At 33.0% G+C, this 20,163-nt stretch overlaps 1 protein-coding gene across 1 annotated transcript; it reads right to left on the reverse strand.

Annotated features, from left to right (window-relative positions):
* Positions 11,364-19,418, reverse strand: LOC107626698. The gene is made up of 9 exons (XM_016329596.2): positions 19,085-19,418; positions 16,089-17,592; positions 15,738-15,820; positions 15,455-15,611; positions 14,855-14,950; positions 14,605-14,767; positions 14,351-14,480; positions 12,504-14,270; positions 11,364-12,390 (listed from the first exon to the last, which is right to left on the reverse strand). The coding sequence occupies exons 2-9, from the start codon at positions 17,470-17,472 to the stop codon at positions 11,962-11,964; spliced, it is 4,209 nt and encodes a 1,402-aa protein (XP_016185082.1). The 5' UTR covers positions 17,473-17,592; positions 19,085-19,418; the 3' UTR covers positions 11,364-11,961.

Raw genomic sequence — 20,163 nt, forward strand, 5'->3', positions numbered from 1 at the left:
TCCTTAATTTACATATATTTAATTTATTTCTACAAAATATAATAATTTTTAATATTTATTATATATCATCATTAATTTACTACCCCGCGCATTGCGCGGGTCTCATTCTAGTTAAAACAAAAAACAGCAACTATAACTTGGTCAAAAAACAAATAGCAACAAACAAAATTATATCACTTTTTACATGAGCATTTTTTATAATTTGGTCTCCTTTCACATCAAAATTGTCATTTTCATGTTCATCAACATAATCTTTCTCATGGGGATATGAGCATTTCCTCCATCATTCGGAGATGGCCTAGATCTAACATCCTCAGTAATTGGAACTTCAATATGTTCTTCTTCTCTTTCCATATGAATTTTTTGTTCACCCAAAAAAGCCTCAAGAGTCATTACTGGACGCTTTAAGTTATTTTTTGAGTTTGTCAAGTTAGCTGGTTTCTTTTCAGTAGCTCTAGCATCCTTACTAATTGACTCAAAGTCATCTTCCTCTTCTCTTTCCACTTCTACTCCTTCTGTATGCAAAAAAGTATCAAAAGCCATTGCTAGATACTTTGCCTTGCTCTTCATCTTGTTAGGGATTTGTTATTCTTCTAGTTGAACATTACTCCTAACTTGGTTATAGGAAGACCTTAAATGCCGGTTCATAACATTGTCCACAAGTATCTTATTTCTCTTTTCCATTGAATTTTCTCTACTTTGTTTCTCTCTAATTTCTGAAATTTTTCTCTTAGGATGTTGTGCTATCTTCACTTGATTACTTCCTTTATCACCTTTGGATATAAAATTTTGGACTAATTTTGCAGCAGAAGATACTTTCTTCATTTCAGTTTTTTTAACTTTTACATGAGCTTGATACTTTTTTACTAACTTTTTTCTCTTTGAAGTTGCTCCGTTTTTCATTAAGTTGCTGAAAAAAAAAAACATTAAATACTATCAAACACAATTGCATACGCATCTAATAAGAAAAAAAAGTTACAAGAGAATAACAAATATGCAAAACAAAATATTCAGGAAATCAGATTTAAAACTGTAAAAATAAAGCATGAAATGTGACTTATATATCATAAATGTGGGAACAAGTCACTCAAAAGTCTTCGAAATCATATTCTTCATCTGATCCTGTGTAATACTCTTAAAAAAATATACTTCTTTTGCGACATCAACAAGAATTTTATTCAAATCATTCCTTACCAAGTCTACTTCACCATCATCATTAGGTATAAAATGAACCGTTAAATTATCAAATGACTCATTTTCATAAGTAATTTCAGCATCAATATCAACTTGATCACTTATGTTAAATAAATTTCTTGAAACAATCATCATAACATAATATTTATTTTTTATCAAATACATTTTACACATAGAAACATTAGTATACTTGACATGCCAATACAAAAACTCTTCTTCATAGTATTTTTTGTTAAAATGTACGATATGTCAAACCATAAACATCCTACCTAGTTTCATATCAATCATATTTAAACAATGTAACCTTAAAATTTTTATAATTGTCCTTAAAATTTTACATAATGACACGTAATGAATGGTTCAAAAATGTGAGTCCTTCGTTCTCAACTCTTTTATTATTCCCAGGTCATTGTCTTTTTACTGGTTCCTTTTTATGTTTACCTTTGTTTTTTGGTTTCTTTTTTTTACTCTCTTTCATTTACGTTTGGATGATTCTTTTTGTAACTGAACTCTTATTTATTTTCTGCTTATCTTTTGTGAGCCTTCTTTACGGGATCTGGCTATTTGTTTATTTTTTACTAGAGTGATAGGCCTTAATTATTGTTAGTGAGTAGTAGGACAAAAGAGTAAATAGATTGACCAAAATAATGTGGGCCTTTGTTTTGAAGGAAAAAAATTTGTTAGTATTTTTTAAATAGATAATTTCAAAACTTTAAGGTAGCGTTTGTTTTGAGGTACTGAGACAGAGACTGAAAGACTGAAACTCAGTATCGTGTTTGTTAGTTCAGAGACTGGTATTAAAATTTCTGTCTCTGTCTCTAAAATTTCAGTATTTCAGTACTTTTAAAAAGTAGGGACATAGAGGACTGAAATTTTTAGAGATATAGACTGAAACTTTAATAATATTTTATACCTAAAATACTTTCATTTCAATTAATTAATTCCAATTTTATCCTTTGTGCAAATTAAATTAGAGTTTCATTCTTGTTTCAATTTCTGTCTCCTATTTTACACCAAACAGAATACTGAGATTTATTTCAATCCCTGTCTCTTAGTCTCTGTCTCTCAGTCTCTGTCTTTCTGTCTCTGTCTCTCCACCAAACGCTACCTAATGGTTGGACTTTAGTATGAAAATCTATTATAATGTTAGATCAATAAAAAGTCATGAATTATTAATAATGAGAGTAATAAAAAAAATAAGAACTAAATCATGTAATATTTATGTGAATTCTTACTATTAATGTATTTATGGCATAAATTATATGAGAGTATAAATTTATAAAGTATTAAAATTTTATAAAAAAAATATTTTTTTTGAATAAAAATAACTATTAAACAGTATTATTGATATTATTATGGTTATTATTATTATTATTATTATTATTATTATTAAAACCTCGTTGTATTGTACCTTGGTGCCTAGTACCCAAACCAGTGCTTAGCACCTTTGAAGCGTGAAAATTGTCGTAAAACATAGGTGCCTAGTGCCCAACACTGAGCACCCATCGCCCAGAGTTTTAAATAACAAGGCGCCTAGCGCCCATGAAATTTGCATGGTTGGGCCCCCAGCACTCAAGGAGTTTACATAGTTGGGCACCCAGCGCCCATGATGTCCCAGGGGAGGGCGTCCATCACCCATGGTATTCACATAATTAGGCGCCCAGCTCCCATGATATCTCAGGGTATTTTAACCATCCAGTATCCATCAAAATATCACATAAACACCTAGTTTCAAGTGTTCAATAATCAACCATCTATCAAGCATCAAAATACAATCAATTCATAATTAATTTACTGAACCTTATCTCTTTGTTTTTGCTTACTTTACCGGTTTTCTCTCGATGATGTTTGGCTATTTTTTTTTTCTAATTTTCAATCAAAACCAACTTATGAACTATGATATATATGATGGGTAATTCTTTGGTGGCCAAGGTTATAGTGACTAAGAATGACTAAATTTTGACTGACGAATGAATACATGACATGTGAAGAGTTAGGTGAAAGTTGTTAGTTAGAGTGATAGGCCTTATTGTTAGTGAGTAGCATGGCAAAAGAGTAAATAGACTGACCAAAATGATGTGAGCCTTTGTTTTGAAGGAAAAAAATCTGTTAGTATTTTTTAAGTGGATAATTCCAAAACTTTAATAGTTAGGCTTTAGTATGAAAATCTATTATAATGTTAGATCAATAAAAGGTCATGAACTATTAATAATGAAAGTAATAAAAAAAAAAAGAACTAAATCATGTAATATTTATGTGACCTCTTACTATTAATGTATTTATGGCATAAATTATATGAGAGTATAAATTTATAAAGTGTTCAAATTTTATAAGAAAATATTTTTTTTGAATAAAAATAACTATTAAACAGTATTGTTGATATTATCATGGTTATTATTATTATTATTATTATTATTATTATTATTATTATTATTAAAAGAGAAATTTTTGAAAATTAGTAATTTTTAGTAGTTTTGTTCATATTTTGGTGAATATAAATACTAAATTATTTTTAACAGATAAATTTTATTAATTTATATGTTCAAATTCTAAAAATTTTGAGTGCAAATGGTAATGATTCATGTGTATATGCAAAACTGTAATAAACATATGTGTAAAGTGTATGTTTATTGTGTTCAAAAATTCTATAAATATGAGTACAAATTATTATCGACTAAATGCTGACAAAAAATGATAATACTTGTTAATCATATAACACTGCTCTTATTAAAAATTTCATAATAGTTTTATTAATAAGATTTGCTTTTTTACTTTGTGAATCCACTAAAACTGGCATCCGTAAATCTTGAATTCATAATGTCATACCTTCTATAATTTACTTAAATAAACTAGTGAAAAATCAATTATACTAGATTGTCTTAAAACTGAATTCACTATTAATTTTGTTTTTTCTCTTAATATTTATATAAAACGTGGTCTTTGTTTAAAATTTTAAAGAAACAAATATAAAATTTGCAAAATCATCACGATTTGTGAAGTAAATTTGTTAGTTTTTATCAACGTTTATATTTTTTTAAGATATTAATTTGTTAATTTTTATTTAACTAAAAATTATTTGTTTTTTAATTTGTATATTCATAAGATATATACCCATTACATAATAAAAAATTAATACATATAAAGTTATTAAATTACATAATATTTTTTATTTTCTTAGACATATATCTCATATGTAGACATAGTTTTTTAAAATTTTTGGATGGCCAAGGCCACAACTATCTCTTACATATTACAATAAAAGATAAAAATAGAATAAAAATAAATAAAAACTGAAATTCACATTTTGTATTTGACTGGAACTCAAATAAAATTACATATCTACAAACATATAAATTTAAATCATAAATTTTGTTTTCGAAAAAAGTAACTTATATATAACCTTCTAATGTGGTATTTCAGTATAATTTTTTTATATTTTAAATTTTAAAATAACAAATAATTATAATAAATAAATATTACATGATTTAGTTTTTATTTTTTTAGATTATTCTTATCATTAATAGTTCATGATCTTTTATTAATCCAACATTATAATAGATTTTCACACTAAGGTCCAACCATTAAAGTTTTGGAATTATTTACTCAAAAAACACTAATAGATTTTTTTCTTCAAAAAAAAGTCCACATGATATGTACATTATTTTTGTCAGTTTGTTTACTTTTTTGTCCTGTAATAATCACTAACAATAGACTCATCACTCTAACTAACAACTTTCACCAAACTCTCCACATGTCATGTGTTCATTAGTCAGTCAAAACTTAGTCACTCTTAGCCACTATAACTTTGGCCACCAAAGACCTACCCTTATATATATATGTTCTTGTATAAAAGCGATCTCCGAGATATAACTCGTTCTATTGGTGCTTGAACTTGCTATTCCTTAAAGGGGAAGGAAGAAACGTTGTCTTCTTCTTGGGAAGGCGGCGTTGGATACCTGCAAAGAAATTCCAACGCTCAAGTAAGTAAGTGTGTGGGAGTATTCAAAGTAGAATGGGATGAATTGCGTACCTGTGACTTAGTTGATCACTAGTATATATGGAGTGATTCTTAAGCGGTTATTCGTATCTTGTTTGTTTGGTTTGACGAAGTCTCTTAGCTATTATTCCGATCGTCGGAGTAATAGTGGTTTGGTGGGAGAAATATTTGGGGAGTTTTATCTCCATGTGTAGAATCCAGTTCTGAGATTGTTGTGGTGGGCCAGGTTTTGAGTAACGGATCAATATATATATATATATTTTCTATCTTTGTAAGAAGATACACCGCTTCTAGGGACGGATTCAGAAATATTATTATGGGGGGCCAATAATATATATAATATTAAAAAATTATGTAAAAAATTATATAATGTAAGATGTATTACAAAAATATACTGATAGAGAATATATTTTAAAGTACAAAAAATATGTGTGTACTTTTACTAATGAAATAGTCGATTCTTCGTATAATAAAATTCATCGATAATAAAATTTGTGTCAAATTTTTTAGTAATTTTCTTTTCAATATAATTAAAAGACAAATTAGTAAGAAATTCATCTTTCATTTTGTTTCTGAATCATTCTTCACAATATTTATATGTAAAAAAAATTTTTCAATTATAACAATTGAAACAGATAGAATTAATACCAAATAAATAAAAAAAGACAATCACAAAAAAAAAAGAATTTACTTTATAAAATTTAAAAAATTTTATTTAATTAAAAAATATTAATAATAATATATTTTTTTAATTTTTTAATATTATTACTTACTTTTAAAATATTAAAAATCATTAATATTTAGGTTGGTTGGATTTTTATTTATACTAGACTAAATATTAAATAAATTTTTTACAAAATTAAATCATATTTAATAACTTACTACTATTATTTTTTTTGAGAATTGAGGCCTCCACTCGTCTCTCATATATCCGTCCCTAAGACCCTGACCGCTTCCACCTCATATTGTGAGGAAATTTGAATATTTCACTACCAATGATATATATCTTATTGACAACATAAAAAATACAATTATTACTCTAAAACTAACCAAGACAACGGACAAGTATTTTTTTATAATTAAATTATCCATTTTTTTTTTCTTCTTAATTAATTAGCTACTTCTTGGTTGAATATCTTTATTTTACTTTTATATATAAAACTGCATGAAAATATATTTAAAAAAAATGAAAATATGAAGTTTGAATCTTTTAAAGTGAATTTTTTATGGATATTCAATATATATGAAATTTTAATTTATATGTGAATCAATTTAAAAGATACTTAAAATTAGAGATTTCTCAATAGATAATGTTACTTCAATACCCAATTAAAATTATGTGAAAAATCGTATTTGATGAAAGTCGTATGTACAGTTTGGGAAGAGATCTTTCATATTTTTCGAGATCCATTCTATAATATGAGACCAAAAAGCTAAAATAAATCATTTTAATCCTTAAAAATTATAAAAACAAAAGAAAAAAACAGATTATCCCTTCCACGCTCATGTCACCGCGAAGTACCATACAAAAATCACAAAATTCGATCCAATTTATCATAATCGATTAATATTGCATTATCAATTGCGACATCAGTGGCAAAGAAACAATAATAGGCTAATAGCAGCAACAAGCAACAGTAGGTAGTCTAGCAAAAAGACTTGCAAGGACTAATATAAAGAGAATATATCGGAGTCGCAAGTGAAAAAGTTCGTTATTCCAATTATTAATATATTAAAAAATACTCATTAAAAATATTTATTATTGTACAATTTCATTGTTAATTCTCACTTAAAAAGATATACATATTTTTCATCAGGTATTTCTTATAACTAAACTATCCATTTTCCATTCTCCGTAATTAATTTGCTACTTTTTTGTTGAATATCTTTGTTTTACTTTTATATATAACACTGCATCGAAATATATAATAGTCTTGAATTATCAATTTCGACACCAACGACAAAGAAACAGCAATAGCAGCAACAAGCAATAATAAGTAGTCTAGCAAGAAAAGTTGCAGGAACTTATGTAAAGAGAATATTTCGGAGTAACAAGTGAGAAAGTTCATTGTTCTAACTATTAATATATTAAAAAACACTCATAAAAATATTTATTATTGTACAATTCCACTATTAATTCTTCACTTAAAAGGATATATATATTTTTTATTAATTTATAATATATTTTATGATTTTGTAAATTTTTTGAGTTATATAATTTAAAAAAGTACTCAATATTTTTTAGATAAATCATTTGCTTCATCAATATTATTTAACTAATTTTTTAACTAAGTCACCAAATTCAATTTTCATCGTACACTTAATATTTATATTTTTTTTTACAAGCATTTTACAGATTAATGTTTACGGTATATTAACTTAATATATAAATATATAATGTTAATTTTTTACCATTAGAACAATTAATAATTAAATATACTAAAATAGGTGGGGTCGGCTACATGGATCAAACGACGCTATTGAATTTTATCATGTATCATGTTTACAGAGAGACTATTTACATGTACATCTCGTTTGACCACCTCATGGATGATATTCTTAGATCTTTCTCTGCCTTTCACCCTTTATCCATCTTTCATCTCATCCACCCTCCTGACTGGGTATTCTGTCGGTCTTCTTTTCATATCCTCTTTTTCACAATAGGTGTTACTTCAACTCTCCCTCTTATATCTTCATTCCTTATTCTATCGAATCGCGTATGACCACTCATCCATCTTAACATCTTCATCTCTGTCACACTCAGCTTATGTTCGTGTTCTCCTTTGACCGCCCAATACTCTGTACCATAAAACATAGTCGGTTTGATAACAGTGCGATAGAATTTACCTTTAAGTTTTAAAGACACTTTTTTGTCACATATAAAACCAAATGCACTTCGCCATTTTGACCAATCTGCTTGGATCCTGCTATGATTTACATCATGTTCAATCTCTCCATTATCCTATATGATGCACTAAAAATACTTAAAACTTTTAATTTTTCGTAGGATGTTTTCTCCAATCTTCACCTTTGTATTGGGGTTTTTCCTTCGGCAGCCAAACTTACATTCCATATATTCCGTCTTGCTACGGCTCCATAAATCAAATTTCTTATTTAGGTCTTCTCTTGACTCTCTCATAAGAACGATATCATCGACAAAAAGCATGCACCATGGCACAGGCTCTTGGATATGCTCTGTGAGTACTTCCAACACTAATGTGAAAATATATGGACTTAAGGACGATCCCTGGTGTAATCCTATACTACTAGAAAATTCCTCTGTCACACCATCTTGAGTCTTTACACTAGTTGTAATCCTATCATACATGTCTTTAATGGCACGAATATAGGCGATCCTTACTCTTTTCCTTTCCAAAACCTTCCATAAGACCTCTCTTGACACCCTATCGTACGCTTTTTCTAAATCAATAAACACCACATGTAGATCCCTTTTATTACTATGATACTTCTCCATCATTCTTCTTTATAAGTATATCGCTTTAATGGTGAATTTGACTGACATAAAATCAAATTGGTTCTCTATTACGTGTCTCTTGTCTCAACCTCCGTTCTATCACCATTTTTCATAACTTCATGGTATGGCTCATAAGTTTGATCTCTCTATAGTTTCCGCAACTTTATATATCCCTTTTATTCTTGTAAATAGGTACCAAGGTGCTCTTTCTCCACTCATTCGATCTTTGACTTTAAAATCTCATTAAAAAGTTTGGTTAACCAACTAATATCTTTTTCTCTCCAAGGTCTTTCCAAACTTCAATCAGAATATTATCAGGTCCTACTGCCCTGTCATTTTTCATCTGCTTTAAAGCCTCTTTTACCTCGAAGTCTCGAATCCTTTGATAGTAGTCAAAGTTTTCATCTTCTTTCCTCATGCATAACCGACCAAGACTCAGAAGAGTCTTCTTTCCTTCATTAAATAACTTGTAGAAGTAGCTCTTCCACCTTTCATTAATCTTCTCCTCTTGAATCAAAACTTCTCCATCTTTATCCTTTATGCACTTAACCTTATTCAAGTCTCTCATTCTTCTTTCACGGCTCTTTGTGATTCTATATATACATTTTTCTCTTTCTTTCGTGGCTAAAGACTAGTAAAGACCTTCATATGTTCTTGTTCTTACTTCACTTACAGCCACTTTTGTCTCTTTCTTAGTCACCTTATATTTTTCCCAATTATCTGCATTGCGACACAAAGACCACTCCTTAAAGCACTTCTTTAATTTTTTGCCTTTATCTTTTCTTGTACACTCGCATTCCACCACCAGGACTACTCCTTATCTCTTGGTCCTATCCCTCTAAATTCACCAAAACTTTCTTTTGTTGTTCTTCTAATAACTTCTGCCATCTCCCTCAACATCTCCTCCGCGCTTCCATCCCCATCCCACTTTGCCTCTTCTCCTACCCGTCTTAGGAAACTTCTTTGTTCCTCACCGTTCATCCACCACCACTTCGTCCTTGGGTTCTTCGTATGATGTCTTTTCCTCAACGTTTGCTCAACGCGAAAATCTATACCAAGCATCCTATATTGTGTTGTTAAACTTTTTTCCGAAATAATTTTAATTTACAATTAATGCAGAATTTTCGATCGACTTTTCTCAATAAGAAGAAGTTGACTTGAGAGCTTGTCATGCCACTCCTATAGGTTATAAGATATTTGTCTCTCTTTTTAAAATATATATTTGCGATGAGAAGGTCAAATGTTGAGAAAAAGTCTAAAATATTTAGGATTTAGGATTTGGTATTTATAGTTTAAGATTTATTGTCTATGATTTATATAGTAAAATATATAACTATCTTTCAATAATTTTCAAAGCAAATTAGCTGAAATTAAATATTGCTAATCTAAAGTTTTTTGTTATTTTTATCTCAAATTAGGTAGTTATTTTTAAATTCCCATCTATATTTAAATTTAAATTATGTTCCATATATTTTTAATATCAGTTTCATAAAAAAAATTTCATTATCCATATAAATCAATTTTCTATTACGTTAATCGGTTAATTATATTGATTTTTTATGTTAATCCATTTTAAATTTTTATGTCATATATATTTGAAGGCAGAATTAAAATTGTAATCAAATAACAAATTTTTATAACTTAAACAAATAAAATTCAATAGACAAAATTGAAATAAAGTAAAATAGTTGAATGTTTTCTATGTTGATTCATTTAATAAATATGACAAGTTAAATATGTATAATTTATAAGTCGTGAATTATTTCGTTAAATTTTTTGTTTTTTCTTTTTTATTATATTATTAGGATTTTTAGGTTTTAGGTTTAGGTTCTCGGTTTATATTTTTATAATTTTAGGTTTTATGGTTTAGTGTTTAGGTTTTTGGATTTTATACTTTAGTATTTTAGGGTTTTAGTCATATGATTTTTAATTTAGGGGTTTGGATTTATGTTTATCGTTTATTATTTATGAGTTTATTGTTTTTTTTTTGTTTTTTTAATTTAGAGTTTAGGATTTCATGGTTTAGAATTGTGATATTTGTATTTTGGAATTAGAGTTTTCGCTTTAATTTTTAAAAAATTTTTTTGTTAGGTTTTAGGGTATGCGAATATGGGTTTAGATTTTATGTTCAGAATTTGGCGATTAAAATTTAGGATTTAGTATTTAGGGTTTAGAGTTTGAGTTTATGATTAGGATTTAGCGTTTAGGGTTTAGAGTTTTAGTTTATGTTTAGTTTTTACTAGTGAGGGTTTTTGTATTTCGTTTTTCAGTTAATCTGGTTTGTGATTAATGTGTTATATTTTTATTTCTGATACAAACTTTATGGTTTATTAGTTTTATTAAATAGTTTGAATTATTTTTATTGCCGCAGAGAGTCATTATCGTTCAATTTTTTTAGGTATTAAGAGTATTAATCATTTGATATAAAAAATTATTGGTTTAAATGTAACTTTTTGTAAAGTGAATATGAATTTAAAAACAAGTTATGTAGGTAAACAGCATGTAATAAATTAATAATTGAATCTATCTTAGAAATCATTAAAATTGTTGTAGTTTTATTTTATAAAATATTAAGTAATATTCATTAAAATCAATTATACCTTTGAATTACAGAATTAGTATGTGATCTGAACTCCGGAATTCAATTCTTCCGTGCGTTGCACGGGACATTAAACTAGTATATATCCAAACCTAATATCCCAGCCATTTAAAAAAAATTAATTAAATAATGAAAATGTTCATACAAGCACACCTTTTGGGTATTGAAGTAACAAGAAAAGAAGGGTAACCTTTTCTTCCTCCTTTGGAAGTGAAACGCTTCCGTTTAACATAAATGAAACACAAAACAATTTGTCAAAAACAATGTTGTGAATCCATGTTATGTACAGAGTCAGTTGACAGCAAACTACTACCTTAGATCCCTAAAATTCCCTGTAGCAGTTTTCCTTTAATATTTGGCAGTGACACAAAAATGAGTACTCCGCCTCCAACCAGCTTGGTCCCCGTTCACTTCCATACATTGTTGGCGGACTAAAGTCTGCAGTCTTCGGCGCAGCACATCAATCTGCTGCACAAAATTGCATGAACCAATGCGTGTCTGACGTAACAATGTAGGCCTTATCCGCACTGGATGCTGGTCTGTCCTCCAAGGCTGTGCATATCTTTGTCTCGGGCTCATACAGCTCCGGCCGATCCAGTCTGCGAGCTTTCCATGGTGAGAGATCACAGAATTAGGAAGTCAGATAGCCCCATAAATCCCCCCCAAGATGGACAATAATGTGCAGATAAGCCATGGTTACACATCTCTCTTTCCCCCATTTCCAGCAGAGTTCTGCTTCTTCTGTGCACCATACTGCCAGGAATCTCTGGATTTATCGCCCATATGGTCAAAATCGTCTAAAGAATTCTCCATTGGATATCTTGATGATCGATGATTTCCATTTCTGAAGCTTGCTGGTGCACCCATCTTTTCATCATCTTCACATGGTGGGCCCATCCTGGGATCCCCATGCGCCTCCATTCCTCTAAACCTTTGTCCACCTGATCTCATGCCCCTCATATTTGAGGAAGCCTTACCAGGCAGTGGCGTGTAAGTAGGTCCCTTCGATACCATAAAGTCCTTCGGAAGGGAGTCCATCTCCATATAGCAATTTCGGGATTTTGCATCAGTAATCAACGCAGCCCAATCATCAGATTGTACCAGAGCATTTGCATTTCCCATGACCTGTCAATGATAACAAACACTTTTAATACCAACCAAAAAGTGTGCCAGTCATTAGGTAAACAAACATGAATCCATCATTAAAGATTAAGGATGCATTAGAAAGAGATACATACCCAAAGTGCCCTCCTTGCACGTGTAAGTGCAACATTCATCCGTCTAATATCTGCAACAAAGCCAACACCATGACTAGAAGCACGCACACACGACATTATAATGACATCTCGTTCTTGACCTTGGAAAGCATCTACAGTATTAATATATAGGTCCTTCCCTTCTTCTGAATTTAAGACTTCCTCAAATTCACGCTGGAGGCATTTCAGCTGCAGCTTGTAAGGAGTAATTATGCCAACACTAATCTTTCCCATACCCAAAGATTTCAAAGTTTTCTGAAGATGCTCATACAATCGGAGACAAAATTGTGCTTCATGTATGTTTTGATAAGAGACTGATCCACCCCTGTGAGACTCCCGTCCATGTCTGATATCATAGAATATATAAGGTCTAAGTAAAGGGTCCTTGTGGTATACCTCATCAGGCAATTTAACCACGCTTTCACTGTCAGTAAGGCGCCCCTGATAGAAGTACCTAGAAGGGAAATCTCGAATTTGGGGATGCATTCTATACTGCACAGACAACAACATTGTCGGGCAACCTGCTTGTTGGAATCTCTCAAAAAGACTCCTACTGTACATCAATGTTCCAGCAGCCTTGCTAATAACTGTAGCAGGAAGCTGCTGAGGATCCCCGACCAGAACACATCGAGCTGCACCAAGAGAGAGGGGAGGCAGAACTCCCACCTCACTGGCTTGAGCTGCCTCGTCAATGACCACCATATCAAAGCCATGGGAAAGACGAGAGAACAACTTGCGACCACTGCTGGAAACTGTAGTGAAAACTATCTCTGCTTCATTGGCAAAACTGGCCTCCAAACTGGCACGGGCCTCTTCCAAATTGAAACCACTACCAGGTCGGAACCTACTTTCCAAAAGGGCAAGGCGAGACATCTCAACTAAAACCTTGTCCCTTCCTTCAACTACAGCAGCAAGATTTTGCAGTAGAGCATCCCGACTCTGATCCCTGGCCATGAGAACATCAGGGTCTACACCAACAGATCCTTGGGAACGAACTGCAGCGGCAGTAGCATTAAGTTCTCTATGAAGACAATGTAACTGCTGAGTCAACTGAGCCTCGCGATTCTTTAACTGATGCATCCATCCAAGAACTTCCTCCCGACTCTTGACCAAAAGCTGTTCAGTTCTACGTTCAACAGAAACTGCTTGGGCAGCACGTGTCTGAGAATCAACCCCAACTCGAGCCACATCAGGTCGATATACTTTCATCTCACCATCAATAAATCCACGATCAAGGACACGAGCAAGAAGCTCATCAGTGGCAGCATTAGATGGAGCACAAACCAACATTCTAGGTTTGGGGACCAACTTAGGCAAAGTACGCAAGAGATTCTGGTTCATGTTTTGAAGAACTTCATCAATAGATCCCATGGGTGCATTATCTGAACTGATCTCATTAGCTTGCTTGTAGCTTTCCGGGGCTACATGCTTAAGCAAGGAAGTGTAGTAATGCTGATACTGCACAAGGTGAATCACATTCAACATTCCCCATACAGTATGCGTCTTTCCTGTTCCTGGAGGTCCCTGAACAAGGGTAAAGGGCCACGGTTCTTGCCTTTTTGTTGTTCCACTACTTGTACCAGCAGCTGTATGCGTAGCAGCCCATTGGATTGCTGCCAACTGGGGTTCATTAAAGGTCCTACGAAGATAATCAACAAAGTTTGGTGTAAAGCATTCAGGCATGGCTGGGGTCTGCTGCTCATATTTAGGGAAGTGTTCAGGACTAGGCCGAAGGATAGCAGTTTGCATCTGCATAGTGAGAGGGAGAAATCATCAGTTAGAACTGTAAGACCACAACACAATTAGAAATTGTGTGTTTCATCATATACCTGTGAATTTAAGCGACGAAATGCATGTAGAGCAACATACTCCCTCTGTGTGGTAGCAAGGGAGCCAAGTATCGTGAGATACCAAATGCTTCCGATTTGAAGTTTTCGTATGATATGATCATCATCAACCCTACAAGAATGAACCATCTTTTATAAGTAATATTATGGAAATATTGAAGTACATAAATAAAATAAAATAAATGAAAACTCAATAAAAAAGAATCTTTAATGGCAAGCTTAGAGTAATCAATTGCCTGATAGGATCATAAGAGTCCCCAACATAATAATGGAGAATTGCACCAGGAGGATCACGGGTATCAATTGGTATGTGTCGCCTAACTGTTCCAACCACTCGTCCAGTGATTTCCACTTCCCCATCATCCTGAGCTAAAGATGCACTGCTCTGCTTGGACCTGACTGCTTAACATAATGAAACTGTCAATTGAAGAACATTAAAGAATTATCAGAACAAAACAATCCTATATTAGATATTCCACAACAAACCTGATCCAGGCCTAGGAGATGATAGGACTGCAACATCTCCCTCCTTAAATGACCATTTGAAATCATGTAATGGAAGTAGTTTCACATCATACCATCCTAAATAGAAGACAAAAAATAACAAAAGCGAAGTTTAGTAGTTAACCAATAGAGAACCAAACTATAGGATTCAATGCTTTAAGTCTCAGCAACAAAGCAAAAATCACACTCATTATAAGGCTAAATATAAAAAATTACAATCAATCAAGCACAAGAGGATATTAAATCTATTGAACATGAGACCATAGTCACACAGACCGCAACATGTTCCAGTCTACGAACATGTACATGGTCCGCCACATATAAAATATGTTATGTGGGAAGTAAACCCATGACGTTCTGGTACGGAGATGAATTGGGAATTAGTATGCGCAAACTGGTATGCGGTATGTCACCTAATTGGTGAATTCATTTAACTATGGCCGAGACAACGAAACTCTCAGCACAGTAGGAAAATTTAAGTTTATATAAAGAAAGAGCTGTCTATACAGCATAACCAAATTGTTCACTAAAAGAAATAAAACATCAACATGAAACAAAACAAGCAAAGAATGGTATGAGTACCTCTTTCTCTTGATTCATTTGCTTTTACTCTCATCATAATATGAGTATCCCTTGATACTGTCTCCATTGATTCTTCCCATGTACTGTATAATTGAGCCCGACATTCCTCAAAGAGTAAAGGTTCAAATACTCTGACATGGACACGATGATTCTCAACCTATCTTGCACGTCCATTTATAAGACACAAATAACCCTCTGGAATCTTCACTAAGCTACTAAATGATTATTATAATAATAAATAATCATAAATAACAGACAGAATTAACATAAAATTCCAGATTGCCCTTCCACCTGTTATCTTTTCTTCTTTATAAAAGAAACAAGCCAACTTGAGAATCATAACGCAAAAGAGGCATATGATGGTGACTGGATTACACAAATAATTCATGTAAACCAGTGGAAGCTATCAAACCAATATCAAATTTCATTCCAAAAACAACTGTCATCACCTTTGCATATGTCTCCAGTGTTATGACTCTCACAGTGTGACAACTGGAGGAAGGGAGCAACAATACGAGAAAATCAGAAACAACATAAGGGCAAAACACAAGAGAAAAATTCTAATAGAAAGCAAAAAAGCTTATCAATCACTGTAAAGATTTGCAGTAGTAGTGATAATAAAACTATTTGATACCTGGGTGGTGCCAAAATTTTTCACTGGTAACCTCCCGTATAAGGCGTTCAACAGATGTGTCTTGGGGCTGGATGCTGACAGGAGTCTGCTTCTTCATAGGAGCATGTTTTTTGTTTCCCACCTTGACATCATTGGAGTTGGAGCTTTGACCAGTCTGTCCCAACTTCCTACTTGAACCAAGTACATTCTTCTGCTGTCTTGAATCTGTTGGTTGTTTCCATGAACCCTGTCTTGGAATGGGTGGTAAATTAACCTCTGCCGGAGGTTCCGTCTCACTGTTTAGCCTCCTAGACCTACCAAGTGGTCCAGAATTATCACCATTAGAATCAGCTTTAGGTTCATGTAAGTCAGCATGGATGCCACCTTCAGCAAAAGATGTCTCAACCTGTTTCTGATCCTTAGCTGCTCCAACACGCTCAACTTGTGCAGGAACATTACGGACCTCCTTTACGGTACGAGTTATAATAGGGGATGAAAAATTCTGCCTTCTTGGTGTTGAAGATTTCATAGGACCTGCCTGCTTGACATCTTCCAAGTTAAGAAACATAGTCTGTCTATTTCGTTTCTTTCCCAACATTTCCTCTTTGCGCTGGTCAATCTTTCTTTTCCCAGGATTATTTGCACACCTAAGAGCATGACTAGCTTCAATACCTTTCACTTCTTTTTGCTTAGGAATTAAACTGGGCTCCTCTTGAGCATCATTAGAAGCTTCACTTTTTATACTGCCATCTGAATTTGGGACAATGTTGCTCTTCTGTTCAGTAGAATTTGACTCTAGACCTACAGAGGCACGGCTACTCTTTTCATCAATTGTACTATCAGGACCTTTAGTATTACCAGACTTGCTTTCAGAAGTAATATTGCTAGACTTACTTTCAGAAGCCACTCCACCCCCATCCACCATTCCAGATGTTGTTTGCTCTTGGGACACTTGACTTTGTTGGAGCAAATTATGAGATCCATTTACATCAGCAGAGACCTCGTCATCAGACCATTCCCCTTCTTCCCTCTCTGTGGATTGAGCAGCTGCTGAACTTAGTATCCGTGAATCCATAACTTTCAAATCGTCCTCTTTGCCAGACTTAGAACTAGCATTTGTATCTTGTTCTTCTGCTCCCTTCGATACAGCATCTACATCAGGGATACAAGAGGAGGATTTAGGCCGAACAAAAGGTTGAAATCCAGAGACAGATGATGCGTGTGAAAAAGCATGATTATTTATTATTCCTTGGGCAGCAGATGATGCTGCAAATAAATCAGAAGAGTTAGGATTTGTTGATGGCTGAGTCTTTTGGGGCTGGAGACAAATAATACCATCCCTCTCATCATTATCTTCTGCAGGTGGCTCATTGAGATCAAATAATGGCCTTCCTCGAGAACCCATCTCCTATGCATATGGATACAAACTAAATTCGGATTATATTCAAGTTGAACGGGCACTATACTTCTATTCTTTTTAACAGACAATGTCCATGACATGCCCACAATGAGGAAATAAATGGATCTGCAAATCAAGCACAAAAAAATACTAGTCTATAAATGCCTTAATCAGACCAAACACATGATCATCAATTATAATCATCTCACAGTTGACTAGTTGAGTACCATGTAGCAACATGTATAAATGCATATAACATTTAGAACACTTTAAGCACATACTATTTGGATGAAATACATAGCACTCTCGCACCCTGCCTAAATGCAACTACACCATTATAACAACAAACACACTAACACCATAATTTACCAACCCAAACCACTATAAGATACAATCAAATGTCAACCATTATCCAGTTATCCACCACATGCAAATTCCTGATTAAGATTCAAACAAATCAGAATATCAAGACACAAAACAAGCAAGAGGAGAGAAATCCCAAACAGCACATCAAAAAACTAGAAAAACAACTTGCAGCACTACTAAATCCTAACTGCATCGTAAAGCTAAACTTAACTCAATTTTCCAATCCCACTCTTCTCCAACAAAAAATAACTCCCTTCAAATGCTAGAGAACACGAGACATAGCCCCAATCAAACGTAGCTGAATCAAATACAGATACTCCAAGAGCTCAATAGCAATCCTCAACTCTTATAATCACGGATAAAAAAATCCTCTAAATTTATCTGGAAGCCATCAAAACACTGAGTGGGGCCTAACTTATACATCTAGGGTTTCAATACCAACCAACTCATCAAAAACCCTTCTATCAGAACCATTATTCCCTTACAAGTAGGATCTTATCCTCAAACTCACCCTCCATAACAAAGATCAAACCAGTTTGTTCATTCCCCCAATCAAAAACCACACCAGAAATAATGGCACAAATAAAAGTGGTCAACCCTCTCTATTCATTCACTTCTTACCGTTGTGAGAACCGAACCGGTCAGTAAACCGGTCAAGGGACAGAAACCAATTCAACCAACCAAAACATTAGCACACCTTTAATTTGTATTGTATCAAAATTCAGATAATTATTTACTACAACTATCCAAAAAAGTCAAAGAAATAAAAAAGAACAAAATCCCAAGTTGAGAATGAGGGAGTCAGAGACAGAAAGATAAGCCACACATAAGAATCATAAGCATAGGCCAAACAAGAACAATTGGCCTAACAATTCGTCTGTACTTGTTATCAAATCTCTCAGCAAAATCCAACACTTTCATATTGTTAAACATCTTAAACCCATATTGTTAACCATTAGTCAGGTGCATCAACGCCCAACAGAAACATAGAAAAAAGCTTTCACCAATAGTCTGGCGGTAGAGATTTTGAAATCAATTCCAAAATGTACCTGGCATGTTTTGAACCAACAATAAACATCACAAATCTGATTATTAATTTTATTTTATCAGCAATCAAATGAACAGTATCATAAAATCAGATTACAAATTTATTTGAGTTTAGTTTAACCTATAATTTTAGAAATAAAATAAATGAAATCATAAAAAAAGGGGGAAAAAACAGTGGCAAAGAACAGAGTGAAGCAAGCAGAACCTTAGCAGAGAGGCGAGCAGAACGGCGACGTCACTCGAAGAAGCAAGCAAACGTCACTCGCGGTGGAGAACGGCGAGGCAAGCAGAGGCGACGACGGAGCAGCCCTTCGGGGCGGCGACACAACAGCTCCGAGCAGGCCTTCGTGCGACGTCGAGAAGAGGATCGAGGAGAAGCGAGCAGACCTTCCACGGCGTCGATGGCACCCGCGGTCTGTCTCCGCCGGAGGAAAAGAGTTCCGCGATGGGATGGTGACTGGGTTCGTTAGGGATGGATTCGTCGCAGTGAGAGAGAAAGGGGCGTGGGTGGGTACCCCGTACTGGGTAGATCTGATACTCTTGTTTATTTTTATAGATACCATTGAACCGGAAAAACTCGGCCGGATAAGTGGTTCACCGGTTAACTGCCGGTTCGAACGATTCTTAAGTCGGTTTTTTATAAGACGGTTCTCCTATCAATCGAACCGGACAGGTAACCGATTTTCAGTTAATCTGGTTGGATTGGGCGATCCGGTTTGATTTTGTAACATTAATCTTTTTTTAAGAGTAATTATCCAAATTAGCCCAAAGATTTTAAAAGCTGACATTTTAGTTCCCAAGAAAAATTAATACACAAAAACATCCTCAAAGTTTTATTCCGGCAGATAAATCAGTTCCAGTTCATTTTTCGGCAGAATAATTACCCAGATCAGTCCCAAAGAATTTTAAAAGCAGACATTTTAGTTCTCAAGAAAAATTAATACACAGATCAATCTCAACGTTTTTCTCCGTCAGACAAAACAGTCCTTCGTCTAAAAAAAAGTAAAATAAGATTATTATTATTATTTGTACAATAATATTGATACTATAGCATAATTTTTTGTATTTTTTAGACAAAAATAATGATAATTTTATTCATTAGATTCTTATGTATGTATTTATAATATATATATAGTCACTCAATAATAATAATAATAATAATGTTCAATAAAATTTTAGAGATTATCTACAACAAATTTAAGATTGAAATCATTTGATATTTTTGTATTTAATATAATTAGAAAGATGTCCTATTTTAAAAAACATATTTGTATTAAAAGAAAA

The sequence above is a fragment of the Arachis ipaensis genome, chromosome B02 (genome assembly GCF_000816755.2).
Source record: "Arachis ipaensis cultivar K30076 chromosome B02, Araip1.1, whole genome shotgun sequence".
Taxonomy (NCBI): Eukaryota; Viridiplantae; Streptophyta; class Magnoliopsida; order Fabales; family Fabaceae; genus Arachis; species Arachis ipaensis.